Source organism: Gaeumannomyces tritici, assembly GCF_000145635.1.
Source record: "Gaeumannomyces tritici R3-111a-1 unplaced genomic scaffold supercont2.3, whole genome shotgun sequence".
Taxonomy (NCBI): Eukaryota; Fungi; Ascomycota; class Sordariomycetes; order Magnaporthales; family Magnaporthaceae; genus Gaeumannomyces; species Gaeumannomyces tritici.
This window is the reverse complement of record NW_008804547.1, coordinates 2,163,151-2,177,042: the sequence shown is the minus strand read 5'-3', so window position 1 is coordinate 2,177,042 and position 13,892 is coordinate 2,163,151. Positions and strand designations below refer to the sequence as shown.

Sequence of the window (13,892 nt, the reverse complement as noted above, 5' to 3'; positions counted from 1 at the left end):
TGCGGCGCACGACGGTGATACTGGGCGAGAACGACTGCGTCGTTAATGCCCCCGCCGTGGCCAGCTACGTCGAGTACGACTCGGCCGAGTGCACGCCCGCCGACCTGGCCTCCCTCACGTCGAGCGAGAAGTGGTGGACCGGCTCGTGCCCGCTCGAGCTCATCTGGCTCCCCGGCGAGGGCCACGGCGCCGCCCTCCTCAGCGGCCGCTGCATCCCCGTCGCCACCCGCGTCCTGGACCGGTACTGCGTCAAGACCGAGGCGGTACCCGCCCCGCCTGACAAGGAGACCCAGGCCGGAAACGAGAGGAGGGACTCGACAACTTCGTTGGACACTACTTGTTGACTATCCGTCTTTCCCGTCGCAATCTCTCTCGCCTTTGCTATTTTGTGGTACTACAGAGGCACCTCGCTGTCTATCTGAAGGCATTTTTGTGCTCTTGTTTTTATTTATTCCCTTCATCTTCTATGTCTTTGACGCTTCAGCTTGGCTGGCCCGGGCTGCGCTCTGGCGGTGTTTGTAGCTTATGGGTTTTCAGGCCCTGTAGCCCCAAGAACCACTGCAGACTCTACCAAAATCTCCAGATTCCAGACGGCGCCTGCACGTCGGCCATTATCACCCGGCTCAAGATCAGCTGAAGTCATTGAACTCGGTGTTCAGCTCACACCAGATCTTCTCGAGCCCGTGCGGATTTGAACCCCAATACTCCTCCTTCCAGTACCGCCATGGGGCCACGTACGGACAGAGCTCGTTCTTGTCCGGCCCCGCCATATTCATCAGCAGCTTTTGCATACCTGCTCTGGCTCGGAGCGCCGCCCGCGACCGCCCCTCCAGCCTCGACGTCCGCGAGGTCAGATGCATGATGCTAGCAGCCATCCCGGCCGCTATCGCCGTGGCGAACGATGTCCCCTCCTTGATGACGTAGTCGTCGTCCTCAAGAAGGCAGATTCCAGTGCCCAGCGTCATGAGATTGTCGTTGTCCTTTTCGGCGCGGGGATTGATGCCGCAGCTTTTGCCGTCGCTGTCCGAGGCGTGGATGCAAAATACGTCGCGGTGCGTGGACGGGAATGCCCGCGCCTTGTTCTTACCGTCGTTCGATGCCGCCGCGAAGAACAGTCTGGTCCTTTCTCTCGAAATCTCATCTTCAATGTTCTTCTTGATTCTCCTCCATTTGTCCATGGATGCGCAAGACCCCGGAGGCTCCAGCCCGAAGGACATGGAGATGACGTCGACATTCCAGGTTGTCACACAGTGCTTGATTGCCTGCATTAAGTTAATGTGAGTGGTCTATTTTACTTCGGCTGTCTACCTCCAAGCCAGTCACAAAACATGGAGCGCACGGCAGTAGGAAAGAAGCGAAAAGCGATATTTTGCAGGGTTATCAATGCTTTTGCTTACCTCGGAAATATTGCCTGCCTGTGTCAAATCGAACTGATTCTTATCGAATACCTTTGCCACATAGATCTCGGCGTCGGGCGCAACTTTGCGCAGAAGTGAGGCGCAGTGAGTGCCGTGCCCGTCACGATCATGGAAGGCGCTGGTGTCGAGGGGGGCGCTGGGGTTGAGGAGGTCGTGAACAAAGTTGATACACCAATCTTTTTTCATGTGCGTGCCATCAAAGTCGATCCCGGCATTGTTCATGTCGATACCGGTGTCCAGAATGGCTACGCGAACAGGTCTTGGTGATGTAATGCTGTTGCTCCTTTCGCTCAGGTAATGCTCGAACTTCGCCCTAAAGTTGTCGAGCTTGAGGAAGAAACTATTTCCTTGGCTGCTCATTTTGAAGATCCCGTCAGCAGTTGGGCGCTGGATATGCGTGTGTGTTATAGACGAGATGATCCCTTACTCATTCTCTCCACCGATCTTTCCACCTAGCTTAGAGCCGTCAAATAATCTCACCACGGGTTGCTGCGTAGGCTGCATGTCCACGACAATACGCCGAGCGACATCGATGCAGGCTCTGGTGTGTATTTTGGCCACTAAAGTTTCCTGAGCTCGGCTCCGGGCCTCGAGGACGCTGCCCATGCTGCCGATAGGGGCGTCTCTGACGCAGTTATTGTCGAGCTTGGCGATGATCTCCCTATACACGATCTCTTCCACGATCGCCCAGGGATCCACGCTCCCCCCGCTCATGCTCATCCTATTCACCTCCTTTCGGTACAGGAGAGAGAACAGGAGACAGCTCTTTGCTGCTGCTGCGTAGGGGATGAGGTCGATTGTGTCCACCTGGCTGTTGTTTGTGCTCCCGCGCACACCTTGCCCCCCTGTCATGTTGTTGACAATCTTCCAGATGTCTTCCTCACTATAGTCGTCCAGGCACTCTCCAAAGCCGATCTCCAACAGCGCCTTGGCCATTCCTTTGAAGGCCTTGGGCGCCGATGTTGTGTTTAGAGGCTCTTTCGGGCCCGGAAGGTTAAACCACATTGTTCTGGGGTCGCCCTCGACACAAAGGACATGGGGAAAGGCTGCCAATTGCTGGTGTTCATCTTCGGCCGCGAGGATGTAAACCTTCTTAGAGTCCCATGTCGCCGCGATACAGCCGTAGCGCAAACACATCACAAGGCCGAAGATGACCTGGACTGCGAGGGTTTTTCGCTCGTCCGCGCTGACAATGTGAACGGTGGCGGAAATTCGGAAGCTGCTGATAGAAGAGTGCCGTCTGAGAGTCTTGGAGCAGAGCATCTTATGCAGCGTTCTTGATTTCTTTGGCTTCGATTTTCCGCAGTCCATGGGCTCGACCGAGGGGATTTGGAAGTCGTTTTCGACGATTCCGGTCAGTTGGTCCTGGATATATAAATTTAGACTGGCCCCCAAGGCAAGCGCCTCCTGAACTGCGCTGCATATCGACGAATAGGAGGAACCATGTTTGCTGCTATTTATCAGCAGCGTATTAGTTATCTTACCCTTTCTTGTGGAAGTCTTACTCTGAAGCACACACCTTTGGCGAATGACCTTGGCCTCCTGCCAGCCAGATGAGTCCGGACAGACTGAAAGGAACAGCTCCAGCTCCAACCCCGGAGAGCGGCCGTTTGGCGACGTGATGTGTTCGACCGCCGGCAGCTGTATCAGGATGTCGTGGGCCTTCGTCGCCCTGTATTCGCACTTTGACAACTTCGAGCAGATTGCTTTGATGGCGACCTCCGCGTGTCTAAAGCATCTTTGGACTCCATTCCTCACTAGGCCTTGGGGAAGCGGCTGGGGAGGTGTCTCCGTCCAACTCGTCGCAAGATTTGCTTCCGTCGCCGCGGCACCCGGTATATCGGTCAGGTTGGCATTCGGTTCCGCAACATAATCCAAGATTTCGTTCAGCTCTTTCAGCGCCTTCGTCACGCTCTCGCTGTTGCCTGCCTGTGGCGAAACGAACAATCGTCGATAGGGGGTGAGGCTGGGACCAGATATGACTTCGATTTGTTGCCTAGTGTCCGAAGTCTTCAGTCGCTGTAGAAGGTTCTCAAACCGTTCGTATTTCAATTTCTGCCCCTGCTGTGGAGCTGAAGTCGGGTTCTGGATGGGCTCCGAAATATTGTTAATGGCAGCACAGAGCAGCTCCAGCACCCCCTGGGCCTCCCTGATATCTTCGTCGTCGTCCGTCGGGTCCAGACCAAGAAGGAGGTCGAGATCTGATGGACGCCTGAGGGTTTTCCGTAGCTCGATACCAAGCGCCCATGCTTTATTTTGCCGTCTGGAGGTCCCCTTTGCTTTGCCGGACGTAGGGGGTGCGAGGCGATTGCAGCACTGATGGCAAAGCTCGCTGACCAGGCGAAACTCGATGCTGTCGCGAAGCCAATTCACTTCCGTCGATTCCATTGATAAAAGCAGCTATCGTGACGTCAACGAACAGCAGACTATACTGTGAGTTAGAATTCCAGCATCTGCTTGCCTTTGAAGCCTGAAATTTAGTGCACCTTGGGAACGAAAATCACCACAGACGGTGGCGAAGGCTCCTTCTGTCGAACCCACACACAAATTAGGTCGAACTCGAGAGAGACCGATTAGCGATCTTCTGCAAAGCCCGCTCTGGCAAAAAAAAAAAAAAAAGTCGCTTCAAGCTGAACATGGCCGCGCGGGGTATTCCACACGTGCAACAGTAGCAGCCCGCCCAGAACAAGGTCACGCCAAAGCCCCCGCACGCTGAAAGACAACACGCGCCCGCAGTTCTTTCAGGGGGCAAGGGGTCGATGGCATGGCGTGGCGTCCCCTTGTACACGCAGCATTGTCTCCCGTTGGGGCCCTAAAACCCCGACCAAGTTCACTTGGGGCTCCTTTTTGGCAGATGTCGGCGGGGCTCCTGGAGAGCCACGGCAACCCCGAGGCACAGCAAAATTTTGGAAACATTTCATTACTCGAAGGGAACTTCACGATGTATGCGTCAGCATCACCTGGCCTCCGTCGGAGCGGCAATGAAGTCGGCAACCTCGCTTCCAGGAATGGAGGACGGTGTGATGCAACAATTGCCTTAATCCTTCTTTTCGGCTTCCACCACTTATGGGGTCCTAAAAAGGTTTCTCGAAATGGTCTCCGTCGTTGAATTAGGCTCGGTCCGAACCATGGTCTCTCCCACGATTCAACCTTTCGCCTGCCCTGCCTGCCACCGATCGAGTCTGCTTGCACCCGCCCACCCGTTTTGATCCCGCAATCCCAGTCCCCAATTTTTAAGCCTGGGGCAAAATCCACACGGTCGGCTCCATGCCCGTTAGGGTACCGTCATCGACGAATCTCTCGTCACTCGCATCGGCATCCTGCTCGTTATCACCCAGCCCAAAGTCATCAACCACCCGCATACCGGCATCACGCTCGCTGATGCGAACTTCTCTCTTTTGCGAGTCCAAAGCACGCCCCACGACCTGGTCAGACACCTGACGAATGCCTTCGTCCCACCAGATCTTGCGCACGCGAATTCCCAGCACGAAGTCGTCCGAGTCTTCCACCCCGGTTACACTTGCTTTTCCCTTTGTATGCCCCATCGCTCCGCCGAATTCCATCTGCGTCCCCAGTACAGCCACGCCGTCTTTAGCGCGCGCACCCCCGGCCTTTGTCGCGGTGTCTGACCAGCTGGCGCCAGTCGCGACCATGATCCCCGTGATCATGTATACCGGCACTTTCAGCTTCCTGGTGGTAACGTACACGTTCACCTTCGGGATGCTAAGCGATTGGTGCATGTATTCGTCGTCGGGCAAGAATTCACGGCTGAGAAGCTCTTTCACAGTGAGGAACTTTCCCATGCCTCGCGTCCTGCTGAAATTGGCCGACAAGCTGCCTAGGCCAAAAATCTTGGCCCAAATGCCCCCCTCCGTCGACTGGAGCTCGGTCAGGCTGCGAGTGAAGCCCCGCTGGGCGAACGGCGCGGCCTTGGGACGAAGCTCCTCGGGATGGACCGCTATTTCCCGGCCTTTGTTGAGCGGGTCGTGCACTCCATTTTCATCGAGTGATTTCAAGATTGTGCCGAGCATCAGGTGCCCGTCTGGCGGAGGTGGGATGCGGAAGTCGGGGCAGACGTGGTAGGTTGGTTCGGGCATCTCCCAGAAAGAGAGTTTCCTTCCAATGCAATATGATCGAGAAATTTGCTTTGTTCTGTGCTGCGTCTGTCCCACAAACTGCCCAACCGTCGCAGCGACGGAATTAGCAAGTCAGGTTTAGAGCGGTCAGGAGGATGGTGAATGAACAGACTCAAAAAATGATGTAGAAGGCCGAAGATTACAAACAGACAAAGAAGGAATACGGGAGAACGTAAAAGAATGCAAACACCCCCAGCAGCGACAGACCAGCAGATTGTTGATAGAGGCTAGGCGGGAATCTACTTCAAGCTGAGGGCGCCGACGAGCTTCCCACAAGCCATAGGGCTGGATGGGTGGGTAGTTAGCTGGTAGGGGGCAAGCGAAGTGCATCACCAGTGTGCTGAATTGATTGCATCGCTATTACAGAGAATGGTGTGTCGTGCCCCGCATAAGCGACGCCAGACGCAATCATGCCGGCATCATCCAGTCAAACCGACACTTGCTTTTCGCCAAGCCAAAGACACGGCGTCTCCGCTGGCACCCTAACGGCCAATCCATTGCCAAAGCTGTCAACCTTCAGAAGCAGTGCTGCCAACGAGAGCTCTGCCAGCTTGGACTCTTGTTTGACTGGGCGGGAGTGCATTCCGAAAGCCGAAAGAGGGTGTCACACAAACCTGCTGAGACCACGAAAATCCGCCAGGGTGGTCAACCACTGGCAGATGCCACACCTTGACCATAGTTCAAGCCCCGCCACTACACGTGATATTTGCAGGCTTGAACCTCCATGCCCGACGAGCCGATCCTCTCCGTGTAGCGGGGTGCATACAGTCTTTCGGACACCATTAAACCAACTTCGATCTCCTTAACGCGGCCCCAAAACCTCCAGGAATCCATGCGTCTCGTCTAGGGGTGCCTAGTCCCTAGCAAGCGCTGTTGAGAATAATGGGAGGTGCTGATGAAGCTCTCCCCGCCAGTCAGCACCCCGACGCGTCTGATGAGCCGATATTCGAGCTCGCTGTCGATTGCGGGCGGCAATTCGAGAAAGTTCTTGAAAGCGAGGCTACCACTGAACCAGCCCAGTCCGGACGACTCATTAAAGAGTACCACCGCCTCTTCTGGGCTTGGGCTCAATATGTCGGCGTCTTTGCCGCCGGGAAGGCGAGCCTTGACTGGAGGCTGCGCCGCAACAGCAACTATAGGGATCTGTTCTTGCTCGCGCTGGACATGCTCAGAGTGAACCTACTACAGTGTCAGTGCACAGCTTTCTTGAGCACAGCTTTCCTGACTTATGCTTGCAGATCCGCTGATGCGTCCATAATAGTGCTTCCCCTGGACGCGAGGTCCGTCGACAGCGGCGACAGCGGCGACAGCGACTTATCTGACGACTCGGACCCTCGCGGCGTCGCCTTCGAGGGGATCGAGGAGTCTGTCGCGCAACTCAATAGCCTAGGGATCTCAATCCGTCGCCATTCCACCTCGCGCCTCGAGTCCAAGGTGAAAGCCTTTGCCGCGAAGAGGATCGACCAGCAGAATGATTTCGAGATTCTCGCCTTAGTTGCCGTCCAGAGACTGTATCCAGAAGCAGCAACCAGTCTCCACCAGCGGCTGAGCAAGAATATGGTGGACACCTACATGAGGTTGTTGTACTGGAAATCTCACAAGGAAAAACTCGAAGGCAACCGGGGAGGTCCTCGTCATCATGACTCAATACTCCCCGAAACGCAGCCTATAGAGACCAGACATGCCCCGGTGCCCTCAGACGACAATTTACCCAAAGAGAGCTGTCAAAGGCCGGCCCCAGCAGCTCCCAGCATGACTGAAGCCACTAGTCTGCCGTCTAACCACCCACCTCCCATAAGAAAGGGAAAAGAAGGCCATATCAAGGAGACAAAGCACGGGGCAGCCGCGACTGTTCTGAAAACCATGGTCAAGTTTCCGCGAGCACCGAAAGAGGGCGGCAGTACATGCCGGTACTGTCATAAGGTCCATTCAGCAGAGGAATACCAAGACGAGACCTGGTGGAAGTAAGTGATTCCTTGAGCACTCATGAATCCGAGACTCGCGGCTGACCTTCTCGTAGAAATCACACTAATAATGATATACTCCCCTACATATGTCTCTTCGACTTTTGCCTGGGGCCCAAGGTTTTCTCAACCTCCGGCAGCTGGGCCCAGCACATGTCGTCTGAGCATGGCGACGACTGGGCCCTAATGATCCCCGACTCTCCCGTCTGGAAGTGCGATTTTGCGAGTCAAGACCATGGTGCTACCCCGTATTTTGCGACATTGAGTCATCTAAGGGGCCACTACAAGACTGCACACCTCGATGATGATGGGCTGAAGCGGCTGGATCAGAGTGTCGCGGCGAACAGACCACCAGTCGTTTGCCCATTTTGCTACCGAACCTTGCATTATGGCAAACATGGACGGGACGCCCAGTTAGCCGTGAAAGACAAGGATGAGAGCTCTGACGCCAACTTGCCCGTGGCGCCGACTGCGAAGAAGGTCAATTGGGCCGCGGATGTCAAGCAGGCTCCAACCGAGACACAGGATGAATTTGACAGCATAAAGCACCTCAATATCAACAGTGACCTATCGAGCCACATAGCAGAGCACCTCCAGCGTCTGGGCCTCTTGACGGTTCGACTGAAAGACGTGTTCAGCGCTAGAGACGATGGCATTACGGGCGACATGAGTGAAGCCAGCATTCCTACGGATGAGCAGAGCACAGCGGGATCCAGAAGCACAGTTAAAGATTTGGATCCGGACTACCATAGTGACGACGATGACTTCGACAATAGCCTAGTCGCGATCATCCAGCAACACCGCATTCCGTCCTATGAAGAAGACACTGATGGGTACCTCCCTTTCGCGGTGCTTCGGCGCGTCATGACGCCGGAGAGGATCCGGGCCGCGCTGCGTAAGAACTGCGGGTTCACCGAGGACAAACGAATCACGCAGCTCTGTGCCGAAATAGTGCCAGATGGGCTAACCAGCAACGCTACGCGCTGGTGTGCGGACGCGCCCAGCCCCCCAAGCGGCAGCTCGAGGTCGCCCCCGGGATACTTGATCGTGTTTGCGCTGCTGCTCGAAATCGATCGCGGCGCCCTTATTGAATATTTTATCCAGCAAGGCTGCTCGGACGCCAAGCTACCCTTGCAGACCAAGCGTTGTCAATACGAGCTGCATCTCGTGGAGGCCACCAAACCGCGCGATCTCGAGTCACGGCAATGGCTTAGGTACACGGATATAAAATGGCTCAGGACCCGGCAGTGGTTCTTTTTGACCCCCTTTTTTGCCTGCGAGGAAGACGGCACCCCGAAGCACTACTGTCTGCCTGTTGAGGCCCAGCTGCCTTGGAGACCAATACCAATGACGGACAAGGACAGGTGGTTGACGAGCCACGCAAATGACGGGCAGTATTCGGGGTGGGGCCGCCCGGGAGGTCTCGGTGCTTTCGAGCCCGCCGGCGGCTTCGGAATGGTCGAGCCTGTTATTATCGACCCAGACTCCCACGGCTTCCACGCCCAACTAAGACGGGTACGCTTTTTGCCAGCGGTTTTTTTTTTTGCAATCCGCTTTTCATAAAGCTTAACTAAAATTCGTCGCTATTTTACAGCTTTCGCTCCCTAACAATCGTTTTGCCGTCATACCCATCAGAAAAGCCGACGCGGACAGGTACAAAAAGGAAATCCAAATCCTGAAACGGTGCAGCAGCCGCAGCCACGAGCACCTCGTTACGTTCCTGGCGACCTTTGAGCACAAGGACCAATACTGCTTCATCTTCCCTTATGCAGAGTGCAATCTGGACCAGCACTGGAAAAGCCTCAAATCCCCGCGCAAAACGCCCGAGTTCGCTCTCTGGGCCTCGGCCCAGGTCCTAGGGCTCGCGGAGGCCATACATATCCTGCACAACCCTCCCAGGTCCTCCCTAGGCGAGCAGGATGCGCAGCGGTTTGGGCGCCACGGGGGCCTCAAGCCCGAGGACATTCTCTACTTCCCCCCGCCCGACGACGGCGGCGGCGGCAGAGAGTCGTCGGCACCCAATGCCCTCCGCGCCGTGTGGAGGCACGGTCTGGTCTCGCCGGAAGACAAGGCGCTTGGCAAGCTCGTTATCACCGACTTCAGGCTGGCAGATGTCCAGAGCTACAGCAAATGGGCCCCTCCCGAGTACGATATGAAGGGAGATATTAATAGCCGCCTGTGGGATATCTGGACTTTGGGCTGCATCTTCCTCGAAATGGTCTGCTGGATGCTGGGTGATGGCAAGAAAAGCGGCCAGGATAGGCGTGAAGAATTTGCCCAGGACCGGCTCCATTACGACCTGTTCCGGGTGGGAACCGATCAGTTTTACGAAATCATGCCCCAAGACCACGAAGGGCGTTATGGCTTCAGGGTTAATGATATGGTCGTTCAGGTCCGTGGACAAGCCTCTATTCTCAAAAACGCTTTGTATCCCCCAGCTTTAACGTCACCTCGTCTTTTTATCGATAACTGACATAATTAAGTAGTGGATTGAAAAAATGCACAAAAACCCATGCTGCACGCAGTACCTCCACGAGCTCCTGGATCTGGTATACGACCACATGCTGGTAGTGCCGTCGCCACCACAGCTCGACCGGATTCGACCCAGAGCTCTCCTCGAGAGGGTTCAGGGCATGCACAGCAAGGCCCAAGGGGTAGATGGAATAGCCTACCTGACCGAACACCAGCCTTGGCCCAACCAGGTTGTCCAAAGAAGATTGGTGGTGCGCGCCGAGCTGGACGAAGAGCTGCAGGTCAGGACTGAGTTGAGTTCGATGTCATTTCCATGAGCCCCCGACGGGCTAACTTCGGCTTGCGTTTGTTGAAATATTCTGGGTATGATTCAAGATTCCCTGCGTTGCTTATCTTCTGTCCTGAGTGAGATGGGAGAGGTGGGAAAGGCATGGCCTTATATACGTAGTGGGCAGCCTGGTATAGCTCGTGCTCCTTAGTCACTAGCCAAAAGCAGGTAACATTTGTCATCTCAACACTGCTTTCCTCTGTACCATGTACTCTGCTCGGTGCAGTCTATTCTCCTTGATATTCTTTCCCGTTTCAACACGACCGTGGATCAACTTGCATGTGGCAAGCCCCAAATGCTAAGGATCCGTAAACGGGTCCCCATTTGGGTTTTTGGGTCCAAGCCGGACCCAAAACCGGGGACCCATTTGTGGGGTTTCGCCAGCCTTACCATCAAGTTAGCGACAAAAAGCCAAGCCAGTCCGACACTCCATCATTTCAGCGGCCGGCTCTGACCTCTACCAAGGTCATCAATAAATTCTTTCAGCAAGACGATCACCTCGCCACGTCACGAGAGCGGCTCCGTAACCCTCTTCTCGCGAAAGAACTTGCTGAGCGCGCCCATGAGCCCAGGGAGCCCGCCCTCCCTCGCGCGCCTCTCCTCAGCCCCGCCCGGCGCCGGCATGCCGCCGCGGATCCAGCCCGGCAGCTTGCCCCGGATCCTGTCAGCCCCGAAGCGGCTGTCGAGCAGCACGATAGCCGCGTAGTCGCCCCTGTGCCGGATCGCGCGCCCGATGCTCTGGTTGACAGCGCGCATGCACGCGTTCTCGTAGAACTCGCGCGCCGCCTGCTTGCCCGCCGCCGCGGCCTGTTCACGCGTCATGCCGGCGGCCTGAGTGCTCTGCTGCTGCTGCTGCTGCTGCTGCTGCTTGCCGAGGAGCCTGTCGACCGTGGAGGACTCAATGTACTCCATGCGCGCCTTCCACTCAGGCGAGGCGATGTTGGGGTACGGCAGGCCGACGATGACGACGCAGCGGCCAAGGCGGTCCGAAAAGTTGATGCCCTCCGACATCTTGCCGCCGACGACGCTGAGGAGCAGCGCGCCGCTCTGTGCGGTGTTGTTCGGCTCAGTCTTTTTTGCGCTCGCCTTGGCGTCCTCGGCGCCCCCCAGAATGGCGCTGGTGTAGTTCTGCAGCACCTCCTCGCTCGAGCCGCCCTTGGATTCTCGGAAGACGGCCTTCTTTGCCTGAAGCCGATCCCAGATCGGAGGCGGCCCGGTCGGGCCGCTCGGCCTCTCCTTCCAGGAGGCAATGACCTCATCGAGGTAGCCGTAGCTAGGAAAGAAGACGACCACGCCGTCTGGGACCACGGAGCATGTGTTCAGGATAGCGGTACCCAGCTGCTGGATCATGTTCTTATCTCGGCGCTTCTGAAAGCTAAAGTCAAATACGTCGTTGCCCGTGCCTTTGGCGGCGGCGGGACCTGGCCGCATGCTGGAAAGGGTCCAGACGCACAGGTTAGACGGCGGTATAACGTGCCCGCAGCTGAGGGTAGTGATCTTGGCAGGTGGGTGCATGGGAAATAGGTGCGTCTCGTAATCTTGGAAAGGGGACATGGTGCCGCCCGCCAGGACAATGGCTCGCGCGCTGGAGGCGATGGACGAGAATGCGTGGGTAGGGGACAGGAGGAGATACGAGAGCTTGATGTCCGCCTTGTCTGCAGGGGACGCAGGAGGTAGCCTCTCGAAGAAAATGCGCCCCTCGGAGCTGAGGTTAGTCAAGGCTAGGAGAAACCCCGATAAGCTGTGGAGAACCGGCGAGGAGCGCGTGGTCGCCTGCTTTCCGGCAGCCTCTGCCTTTTTCTCGTCAAGGCGCGTGGCATAGCTCTCAATTTTAAAGGCAAGCTTGGACTCTTGGATGTAACCAACAAGCGCAAACATGTCCATCTGATCCATCCCTTTTGTCTTGAGTAGGACGCGCGGGTCAACGATCCCCTGCTCTGTCCTGGCCTCCAAAGTCCGCTCCAGCCACTCGGACAGGCCCTGCACCGCGCGCGCGACCTGGCCGACCATGATCCGATTCTCACCCTTGAGCTTCTTGCCAAAGCGCTTGGCGTATACCGACAGCATTTCCCGGGCCCTGCGCAGGTCCCCCAGGCGAACCTCGGCGGCGTGGACGCCAGCGACGGCATCCATGATGTTGTGGGCCTCGTCGATGACGACAACGCTGCCCTTGAGGTCGATACCGAACGCCTCTCTTGCGCTCCTCTGCAGAAGCAGCGGGTAGGGCAACGTGATGATCTCGGCGCCGGGGATGGCGGTGCGGGTGGCGTAGTACGGGCAGACGCGCAGGGACTTGCCGAGCCGGTGCGCGTCCTCGATATCGGGCAGTGTAGCCAGGGCCGTGTCGCGGAACTCGTGCGTCTCGCCCAGGTTCTCTTGGTTGGGCACAAAGGGACACTTGTTTCCTTTGGAGCCAGACTTGGGCGTCTGCAGCTCGGCGCAGCGGTCGTTGATGGCGGACACGCTCCCAAGCCGAGCCACGGCAGGATTGATACAGAGCCGCTGCCGCGACGAGAGAGGGATATGCTTGACACACTCGGCCTGGCTACCGTCCGCCTGACCTTGGTCTGCCCCTGCCGAAGGGTTGGGGAAGGATGGTGGGAAATTCGGCCGGCGAAGTTCTGATATGAATTGTGAAAGCTGCGAATGTGTCCTGGAGGTGTAAAATATCTTGACTTCCTCCTCGGCAAGCTCATCTTCCTCGATTCCCGTTCTCGACGGACCCATTCCAGCTTTCTCCAAGAGATCCCTCGTCTCCTTGCTCAGCCAAGATTTGGCAGCTTCGGGGTCTGCTGAATCCTGGCCACGATCCCAGTCGAGCAGGAACTCGTCGTCTTCTTCATCATCTTCGTCACCAGCGCGGCCCTTATGCCGAGGCAGGGGCCTGTCGTCATCGAGCATTCGGCGTCTCTTGGCAGCACGCTGCTCATCAAGCTTCTCCTTCTCGCGGATCTGCTGCAGCCGCCTTTCTCTCTCTTGCCATCGCTGAGCCAGCTCGTCTCTTTTGCGGCGAAGGACCTGCTCGACGACCCAGTCGGGCTCGTCCTTGAGCTGAGTGGCGGCATCGCCCAGCGACAGGTCGAAGCGAGCTCTCTTATGCCGGCGTAGCCATGTCATGCACGCGCAGATGAGCGAGAGAGACTTACCCTGTGCGCCAAGCAAGGATTAGCGCGACGCGTGGTGAAGCGAGAGTGGCAGATGACACTCACCGTCCCCGTTGGACTCTCCAGGACGGCGACCTGGCCGTCGCCTTGCTGCAAGACACTGTATACAGTGCTCATGAATTCCAACTGTACGTCGTATGGGGTGAAGGGGTGGTTGAAATCGACAGCTGTGGCCTCGTCACTGCCCGACTCGAGCATCATGGTCCCCACTTCCATCGCAAATCTGTTGCGTTTTAAGGTGCTACCCGAGCCGACCAAGAAGATGGAATGAGTACAGTCGATGAAATTGATGGTACCGAATCCAGGAACGGGGGTGTAAATTGAGCTTGCTCATGGATGGCCGCCGTCGGCTTTGCAGCTGGAGGTGGTTTGAACATAAGGCGATGATGAAATTCGGCACCGAGCTCCAT

General features: G+C 56.6%; 5 protein-coding genes across 5 annotated transcripts in view; 2 read left to right on the top strand and 3 right to left on the bottom strand.

The window, feature by feature from the left end:
- GGTG_05828 (hypothetical protein) overlaps positions 1–1,927 on the top strand; it is a gene marked incomplete at its 5' end in the record, with an annotated part of 3,672 nt that extends 1,745 nt beyond the window's left edge. The window contains 2 exons of the mRNA XM_009223638.1: positions 30–1,277; positions 1,462–1,927. Of these exons, the coding sequence (XP_009221902.1) occupies positions 30–344 (315 nt within the window). The 3' untranslated portion in view covers positions 345–1,277; positions 1,462–1,927. The remainder of the gene's footprint in view (positions 1–29; positions 1,278–1,461) is intronic.
- GGTG_05827 (hypothetical protein) lies at positions 314–4,019 on the bottom strand. The gene is made up of 4 exons (XM_009223637.1): positions 2,938–4,019; positions 1,846–2,871; positions 1,398–1,770; positions 314–1,262 (listed from the first exon to the last, which is right to left on the bottom strand). Exons 1-4 carry the CDS (start codon positions 3,804–3,806, stop codon positions 630–632), a joined length of 2,901 nt encoding a protein of 966 aa, XP_009221901.1. The 5' UTR covers positions 3,807–4,019; the 3' UTR covers positions 314–629.
- A 305-nt stretch (positions 4,020–4,324) lies between these two features.
- GGTG_05826 (hypothetical protein) lies at positions 4,325–5,852 on the bottom strand. The gene has a single exon (XM_009223636.1). The coding sequence runs from the start codon at positions 5,513–5,515 to the stop codon at positions 4,652–4,654; it is 864 nt and encodes a 287-aa protein (XP_009221900.1). The 5' UTR covers positions 5,516–5,852; the 3' UTR covers positions 4,325–4,651.
- Positions 5,853–6,010: 158 nt separating this feature from the next.
- Positions 6,011–10,587, top strand: GGTG_05825 (serine/threonine protein kinase). Its single transcript, XM_009223635.1, has 5 exons — positions 6,011–6,743; positions 6,816–7,518; positions 7,575–9,033; positions 9,113–9,910; positions 10,005–10,587. Exons 1-5 carry the CDS (start codon positions 6,437–6,439, stop codon positions 10,305–10,307), a joined length of 3,570 nt encoding a protein of 1,189 aa, XP_009221899.1. The 5' UTR covers positions 6,011–6,436; the 3' UTR covers positions 10,308–10,587.
- Positions 10,288–13,845, bottom strand: GGTG_05824 (DEAD_2 domain-containing protein). Its single transcript, XM_009223634.1, has 2 exons — positions 13,528–13,845; positions 10,288–13,465 (listed from the first exon to the last, which is right to left on the bottom strand). The coding sequence occupies exons 1-2, from the start codon at positions 13,696–13,698 to the stop codon at positions 10,826–10,828; spliced, it is 2,811 nt and encodes a 936-aa protein (XP_009221898.1). The 5' UTR covers positions 13,699–13,845; the 3' UTR covers positions 10,288–10,825.
- Positions 13,846–13,892: the final 47 nt, after the last annotated feature.